Genomic DNA, 9,123 nt, shown 5'->3' with positions numbered 1-9,123 from the left:
TTTTTTCTAATCTTTTATTTAGTCAAAAGACAAACAGGTTGTAGGTGTGGGAGAGCACGTGTGGTAGGACCCCGGTGTCTGAACAGTATTCCTCAAAGATTGTGAGAGGTTGGTCAGAGTAACCGGGAGGTGATATGGATTTTTAAGAAATGGTGAAGCTGAAATGCTCAAAAAAAATCTAACCGGAAAGGACCTGCGGGATCTGTAAACTCTAGCATGGACACCCATCTCCCTACGGACCTGAAATGTGAGACCTGAAAGTGGCCTGAGCTGATCAAATTCTGGAAGATTACATCTGAGTCCCAGAGTGAACAGTGGGTTTCCCAACATGGGGAATAAGGGCGAGTTCCAGGATGAAAGAGAAGCTTGGGTGAAGAGATGAGCGCATATGGACGTAGTGGGGCCAATAAGGGGGTGTCCCTTAATATTGGTGGGTAGTGAGGCATAACACCAAGGTGCCCTTTGGAGGGGTATGACACTATGGACTTGTTCTAATCGAGGCCACAGCTTGGTGTCACGAAGGCGGCACCATCAATAAGCCTACCCAAGTGTGCTGTGTGGTAATATGTGCCTATATCTGGCATTGCCAGGCTTCCATGTTGTTTGGGTGGGGAAAGTAGTTTCCTGATTAGATGTGGTCATTTGCGGGCCCAAATGAATTCTATGAACAGTGAGTGCGTCAGTTTAAAATAACTCGCAGGGATATAGATGGGGAACGCCTAAAAGGAGGTATAAAAATTTAGGGAGAATACTCATTTTAAGTATATTACAGCGGCCAAACCATGAGTGGAGTCCAGTGTGCCACGTATTAAGGAGAGTCCTGATCGTTTTCAGAAGGGGGGGGGGGGGAGGAGAGAGGAGTCCAGATCGAAGAGCTTTGAAATTTTTTTTTGGGGGGGGGGGGGGAACGTGCCCAAATATTTCAGAGCAGTCCATGTCTATTTCAATTTAAAACTCACATGGCGGTATGAGAGAAGGGGCTGTGGTACACACACACACACACCCCCCCCCATCGCTTCGGATTTGGTAAAATAAATGTTTAGATTGGACAACGCGCCATGAATTTTGAATTTGCGTAGCAGATTTGGGAGAGAAATAAGGGGGTTCGTAAGTAAAAACATAAAAAGTCATCTGCACATGCTGATATTTATTGGATTTTCTAATCGACCCAATGACACTTCCAGCTGCATCCTCTGCAAGTTGGGAATACTTAACTTTGTAAAGCTAAGTTCATACTAGTGATCCGCGGTGGATCACTTTGCTGTCAGGCGGTCAGCAGGTGACTCTGCCACCCCTTAAATGCCTGTTTTTTGTTTGTTTTTTTAAAATTGTGACTGATGCATTGCAACTGCGAGCCAAGCGCTTGGCTCTCGGATGTACCACAGCCCCATTGACTTAAAAGAGAAGCATGGTTCTTTTTTTTGTGTTTAATTCACCCATTATACTTACCTAGGTGGATGCAGTATCGGACCGATGCTGCATCTGTCCCCCGGCGCCTCTGCACTGAGAACCGAGCGATCGAACAACGCCGATGGCTCGGTTCTCTCGGCTCCCCAAGCAGACCCCACCTCCCCATCTGTCAGTCAGCAGCTCTCCGCTCAGCCCCCGTCTCGCTCATTGGAGCGCTGATCTGTGGAGGGACGAGGAGTGGCCGTCTCATGCCCTCAGCGGCTCGCCGAGAGGCTGAGACAGGTATCAGTCCAGGCACTTGGTAGATCCAGACTGTCGGGATGATGCGGTAACTGGACTGATTCCAGTGACATCAGCAGAGAGCGGACTTCAGACCGCTCTCTGCTGAAAACGGGTCACAGGGGTGCAAAACTGATTGCACTCCTGTGACCCAGAGGAGAAGCCCAGCTCAGGCTGAACTTCTCCTTTAACTGCCCTAATTTGGCAGGCAGTGCTGCCTGTGAAGTCCGCAATAAATTTACAGCGGTTGTGACACAAAGAATCGTGGCCACAACATGAGAACAGCCTCCTCCAGCTGTAATGTGGACTTTAGGTGGGCTGTCGGAAGGTGGTAAAACTGCAGCCTATGAGGGCTACATCTGTGCTATACTTTAGCAGTTGTGGATGCACTGATGCCTAAAAGGGGCAAAAATGACAGATTAGCGTGACTTCACTGAAAAAAGGCTGCCCATTATTGGGATTTGGTACTGGAAGTGAGAACATGTAATAACCTTCTGTTAAAAGTTGGCAATGTTGCATATTACAATGTAAAATAACAAATGCATTAACGTGCATTACTTAAGGCAGCCCATTCCTTCGACTGGGTTTCCTTATGCAACAAAAACGTTTTTTTTAAACTTTCAGTATATGTTGTATTTGGGTATTGGGTTGCTGCACTGTTGATGGTTATTTTGGACACTGAGCACAGGTGGTCAGAGAACATAAGCTAGAGATCTACTTCTGCCTGAAAGTGCACCTGCGCCCAGATTGTGGATAATACGGTGTTTACATATTCTGAGCAAGCAATAAAAGAGCCATCATTTACCGCTATAGCCGCCAGTACCGTGGAGAAATGCATTTTCAAAATTAACAAGCACTGAAATCACACTTTGATATTTACTGAAGGATGTTAGTACAGCCACTACTTCTTGCAAGCTCATTGCACTTAATAAACACACCACAAATACAGCACAACGTTTTTGCCACGTTCTTTATGATAAAACAAAATGCAAGTAAATCACAACGTCTATCCAATGCATAAAAGAGATTTACAAAAATGGGAAACGCAGCAATGGCACCCTGATAGTAAAATATAAACCTATCAAATATACATACAAACCAGTTACAATAATACAGCAATTTCCTTTACACATGTACAGAGTCCTCCTCCTATTTACACATTGAGATGGACTCAATTTTCACCCCTTCTTCATAAAACAGATGGTGAGGGTCTATTTTCTAGAAAGAGAGAAGAAATAGATTATCAGGGGGCCGTTCAAGAGGAATGCGTTTTTCTGAGTCCAAACCTCCCAACTAGTGTATGTATACCCAATTTTTTTCTTACATTTTGGTTGGAGTGCTAAAAGATTAAAACCCATATTGAGATATTTTTATTGCCATCTGTGTCCTGCTAGGGAGATTTCCCCATCACTTCCTGTTCCGTCTGGATGCAAAAAGAAACGAGGAAAAATGAGAGTTCCCATTATGCTGCTTCAAATTCTCTCGTCACTGCAGTCAAAAACTTGATTTGACCCCTCTAATGATTAGAATTTCGAACAAACATTCTTAGGATGCAAAATTGACAAAATTCTACTAGTGTATACCAAGCTCAACTCTTCTGGACACTAATTAAAACTAAAAATCGAAAATATTTTGCATATGTATATACTTTACAGCAGGAGTGTCCAACCTTTTGACCCTCCTGGGCCACATAGGTAGAAGAATTGTCTTTGGTCACACATAAAATCAGGGTTTATTTGATTTAAATCACAGTTTAAATTATGATTTAAATCACTAGTAAAAAGGCTTGATTTAAATCATAATTTTTAAAGAGCACCTGTCATCTCTGTCCCGCAGCGGCTCCTTCTCTGAACTGCTGTTGACTCACCGACCGTTCCATTCACTTTAATGGGACGGCTGGTGATGCGGCAGTGACACAACAAGGTGAGGGACGTGGCGCAGCAGGTGAGTGGATGCCCGCTAACAGGCGGTGCCATGATGGATCTGAAATGACAGGAGCTCTTTAAATGTAAGGACTTATTCTTGCTGGTAGTTAGAATCTTTAATATTTGCAAACAAAATTAAGATTTCCTATTTAGAAGAAGATGTCAGGTTAGTAAAACAGCGTTATCAGAACCGATTCAATCATAGTTTGTAGTGTACATAGATTTTCAAAACAATGGGATAAAGGGATCTTCCTTAACTTTTTTCTCATGGTTACTGTGAAATTGTGTGAATGCATCAATGCAGTGCATGTTATCTCTACTTGCAGAGCCTGGATTCATTGAATGAGTTTAACAAAAATGTAAATATTGCAGAATATACAGCCTCATGCTACATAACAGCTCCATTTCATGCTGAATAAACAAAATTATTAATGTATCTTAAATAGAAAACTATCATTAGATAGATTTTTACTCCAAAAGCATTTTATTAAATTAAATTTGAAAAAAAAAAAATTTCAAAGATTTTTCAAAAATTTCAAAATTTCAAGATTTAAAAAAAAAAAAATCATTTATTTTTATCTACCCTGCATAAAATAAAATAAAAACAAGGATAGCTGATGAACAGAAAAAGTCGGGCATTTTACAAGTTAGAATTTCATTGACATGGATAATGTACCCATCTGAGTAATAAAGCCATTTTTTTTTGTAATTTTTTAAATTATAAAAGTAACAGAGAGCAACATAGTCACTAGTGTGATATTTGATTTTGATTAACTAACACATCATTATCTGGTCGGATGGATGTAGTAGCAATTCTCAAGGTGCTCATCAGGTCGTCATTTGGTTCTAATTAAAGGGTTTTGCACAGAGCGGCCCCGATCCTCCTTTTCTGGTGTTCCCCTGGTGGAGCTCCTGGCCCCTCCTCTTCAGCGAGTGCCCCCACAGAGAGCTACTTTCCATGGGGGCACTCGTGCGGGCGCGCTCCCGAGTCCTGCTTCTGCAACCTTTGATACAGACAGTAGGACTCGGCCTTGCCCCCCGAGTCAATGGATTTGATTAACAGCAGCGGGAGCCAATGGCTATCAATCTATCCAACGAGAACCCGAGACAGCGCCTGGAGCTGCTGGGCTTGTCCTCGACACTGGAACGATCGGTTCAGGTAGGAAAAAGTGGGGCTGCTGCAGCACAGAAGGTTTTTCACCTTAATGCATGGAATGCATTAAGGTGAAAAACCTTGAGACTTTACAACTCCTTAAGATTTTGTGTTGAGCCACGGATTGGGCGCCCCTGGTTTATCAGTTCATGTCTGACGGGGCAAAATCCCTTAATAGATTGATAGATCTGTAGATAGATATAAGAGATCAAATAGAAAGCTAGAATAGACTAGTTTACGATTTTGTGTTGTGTCGCATGTTGGACACCCCTGTTTTAACCTCAATGCTTTTCATGCACAAATACCATTTGGCTACTTACACTCTTTTGCCACAATCAAGGTCATACTTCCATCATTGTACACATACAAAAAGCAGACTGTCAACCCTTCCTGCAGTGAAAGGCGTGCTTTTACTGTAAACTTGTGCTACATGCAATACAAATGGAAGCAGGCCTTGTATAGAAGGCAACATAAGTTTCCTCAGCATAGCTTTAGTTGGAGAACCCCCCTCCACCCAGAGTATTGTCTCAAGTGCCTGGTATAGCTAGAATAGACATACTGTCTCCCCTAGTGCTGCACTTGGTTCCTGAGCTACCAAATATCAAGAACGTGCATTTCCGCATAAGGGGGAAATACATGCCGAGACTTCAGAAACGCTGACATAAGCAGAGGAGCTTTAAGGGCTCCAGCAGTGCTCTGGAGGTTGGTGGGAAGGGTGACCTGTCATACTAAACACATAAAGAAGCTCTTTACAAACAGCTACAACAATCAGCAATAACTGATACTATAAATACATAGGAGGACACTCATTCCCTGCAGACTTTGTAGGAATTAAATACAGTATACAGTAAGTCCTAACCACTCAAAAATTAATTTTCAAATCTGCCCACCTTGATCTATCACCATTATGTCTTCGCCTTTTAATGTCACATACAGAGTTGGGAACTCAATTATTGTCTTCTTCTTGAGATTTTCTCTCAGATTTTTACTGGTGTCCAGCTCATAGTACCTGAAGTATAAACGTTTCCTGGATTATGCAGCAAAAAGACCATACACTCAGGTATTATGAAGGAATTAAGCATTGCATTAAAATCATGACCATTGTTTGGAAGCCTACACACTTCTCTAATAACATTTTCTTCAATGTGTTTGCATTGTTTCACTGATACATGCAAATGTTTACTTGCATTTACACTATACAGCCAAAAGTTTGTTGACACCAGTGATGAGCTTGGACATGTTCAGACTAGGATCCAAGCACACCAGGAAGCCATCGCCTATACAGGCCAATCCCTGCCGGCCACGCCCCTTGTATAAGTGCAGCTGTGGGACGTGAAATGACCCAGCTGGAAATGACTGGCCTATACAGGTGACAGCTTCCTGACGGGCTCACATCCTAGTCTGAACACACCCAAGCTCATCACTAGTTGACATCTGATCCCCAAACATACCTATATGGCCAAATGTATGTGGACACCCCTCTATATTATGGAGTTTGGGTGTTTTCATTGAAGAATACAGTTACAACACACAAAAAGGCAACTGAGTGCTTCCAACCTTGTGAGAAAAGTTTGGTGAAGGCCTTTTGCTGTTTCAGCATGACTGTGTCCCTGTTCACAAATTCAGCTCCATAAAGACATTGTTTGATAAGCTTGGTGTGGAGGACCTCAAGTGGCCTACACAGAGTCCTGTCCTCAATCCTACTCAACAACTTGTGAACTGGAATCAGAACCAGATTTTCTCATCCAACATCAGTACCCAACTTCACAAATTGCTCTTTTGGCTGAATTAGCACAAATCCCTACAGACACGCCCAAAAATTTTACAGAAACCCTTTCTAGAAACGTTAAGGCGGTTATAACCACTGGAGACTGGGTTGGAGTGGGGGGTTGTAGTTGAGCCAACGTCCATGGCTTTGAAATTGGGTATCCAACAAACTCGTATAGATGTAATGATCAGGTGTTATTAAAATAAAAACAAAAAGGTGCAGAGGCCTAGTGCGTTACCTGATAAGTTTATTTTAAATAAAATAGTGCCAAAATCATACCTTGCAAAAAGCCAAAGGCAAAAAAGCATTAAAATGAACCAGACCCAAGTGACAGGAAGGTCAAGATGTGACTGCGAATCACCAAGACCCAGGCATTACACAGACGTGTTTCGAAGGAAAAGCCCTCTTCCTCAGAGCATAGGGTATGTGTGAGTGATGCTAAGGATTTTAGTGGTTTGCATTCACGTCTTGACCTTAATGTCACTTGGGTCTGGTTCATTTAACACTTTTTTGCTAGTATGATTTTGGCACCATTTTACTTTTAACCACTTCACCCCCGAGCTTCTTTTTTACACTTGTTGTTTAAAAGTTTTTGCTAGAAAATTACTTAGAATATATTATATATAAAATGTTTGGGGGTTCTAAAACCCTAGAGAATAAAACGGCAGTCGTTGCAATACTTTCTGTCACACCGTATTTGCGCAGCGGTCTTACAAGCTCACTTTTTTTTTGAAAAAATACACTTTTATGAATTACAAAAAAAAAAAGACAGTAACGTTAGCCCAATTTTTTTTTTATATTGTGAAAGATATTGGTACACCGAGTAAATTGATACCCAACATGTCATGCTTCAAAATTGTGCCCGCTCATGGAATGGCGACAAACTTTTACCCTTAAAAATCACCATATGCAAGGTTTAAAGATTTCTACAGGTTACGAGTTTTGAGTTACAGAGGAGGTCTAGGGATAGAATTATTGTTCTCGCTCTAATGATTGCGGCGATACCTCACATGTGTGGTTTGAACACAGTTTTCATATGCGGGCCCTACTCACGTATGTGCTCGCTTCTACACGCAAGCTCGCCGGGACGGGGCGCTTTAAAATTATTTTTTTCTTCTTATTTAATTTCACTTTATTTTTTATTTTGACACTTTAAAAAAAAAAAAAAATAATACATTTTTGGGTCACTTTTATTCCTATTACAAGGAATGTAAACATCCCTTGTAATAGAAAAAAAACATGACAGGGCCTCTTAAATATGAGATTTGGGGTCAAAAAGACCTCAGATCTCATTTACACTAAAAACGCAATAAAAAATAAAAATTCTCGTTTAAGAGCTATGGGCGGAAGCGACGTTTGACGTCGCTTCTGCCCTCCCATGCCATGGAGCCGAGCAGGGACCATCTTCCCCCCAGTCGGCAGCCAGGCATCCACGGGAGAGGACGTGATCGTCTCTGCCACTAGAGGCGAGTCCGGGAAAGCGGCGGAGATGAGAGGAGCACGCGGGAGGGGGGTGGGCACCTCTTCCGCTGTCGATGAAAGTGATCTTGCGGCGAATCTGCCGTGGAGACCATTTTTATTTTAAAGAGGCACAGCGTTCCCGAAAATACCGGGGTTATGGCAGCTAGCTGCTGCCACAACCTCGGTATTTAGCGTCAAAGTACTGACGTACAGGTACGTTGTTTTGCGTGAAGTGGTTATCAAACTTGTTATCAAGTAATGCACTTGGCCTCTGCGCCCTTTGTTTTTATTTTATTGTTTGTTAGAAAGATTTCACAATCTGAACAGGACTGCACTGGTGAAGCATATTTGTTAATGCCAAGAATTATCCCAAAGAGTAATTTGTATTTACTAATCTCTTGTCCTCAGCAATACCTTAGCACTATGGTGTCGTTGGGGATAGTTCACACCAGAATGCGGCACAGGAAACCTGCATATCGTGCAGGGTTGACCTGTCAGTCTAGCAGTAGCTGCTTGCTGACAGGTGAAGTGACTAACATAAAAAAATAGTGCCGAGTTCACTCTCCAATCACCAAGCTGTGGGCAGTTCCTTGACCAAGCTGTACTTCCTAATTGTAATGGAAGATGGGGATGCTATTTTCACATGTGCCTGAATCATAAAACTGAAGGAGTTATAATCTGTTGTAAAATAAAATAGCTCCCTCATATGCATTTCATCTACGTATTTACCGGCTTGTCTGGAGTCCAGTTTTATGGACATGAGCAAGAACCTTCTAATACCTGCTTAGCTGAGTTGCTGTTTAACTGCTTCCCTATCGGCCACAGAATATATACACGTCGCGGTAAGGAAGCGGTTATACCGGGATAATGGCTGAGGCTACAACCATGATCCTGGTGTCATTTACAGCCAGCAATTCTCTTTTAGGTAAAAGCATTCAGAGTGGCTGGGCAGCCACTTTAATATTTTTACAGGTGGCGGAAGAGAGTCTCACCCCCCTCCCGCCGCCGCCATTAGCAGGCTCTCCAGAGCGCGGGATCGATGCAGTCAGCCTCACAGTGAGAGAAACTGAAGCTGTTCCTCCCACTGTGTGATGTCAGAACCAACAAGCAACAACTATTTCGTCACT

At 42.5% G+C, this 9,123-nt stretch overlaps 1 protein-coding gene across 2 annotated transcripts in view; it reads right to left on the bottom strand.

Moving 5' to 3' along the window:
* Positions 1–2,633: 2,633 nt before the first annotated feature.
* The window catches only part of ZNHIT6 (zinc finger HIT-type containing 6), a 59,182-nt gene continuing 52,692 nt past the window's right edge, over positions 2,634–9,123 (bottom strand). Inside the window, exons 9-10 of one of the 2 annotated variants that reach the window (XM_073593603.1) lie at positions 5,658–5,794; positions 2,634–2,907 (exon numbers count right to left, since the gene is read on the bottom strand). In XM_073593603.1, coding sequence (XP_073449704.1) covers positions 2,879–2,907; positions 5,658–5,794 — 166 coding nt within the window. In that variant the 3' untranslated portion in view covers positions 2,634–2,878. The remainder of the gene's footprint in view (positions 2,908–5,657; positions 5,795–9,123) is intronic. The other variant, XM_073593604.1, reaches the window with a different exon arrangement.

Source organism: Aquarana catesbeiana, linkage group LG07, assembly GCF_042186555.1.
Source record: "Aquarana catesbeiana isolate 2022-GZ linkage group LG07, ASM4218655v1, whole genome shotgun sequence".
Lineage (NCBI taxonomy): Eukaryota > Metazoa > Chordata > Amphibia > Anura > Ranidae > Aquarana > Aquarana catesbeiana.
The sequence above is the reverse complement of the archived record's forward strand: the minus strand, read 5'-3'. Positions and strand labels throughout refer to the sequence as shown.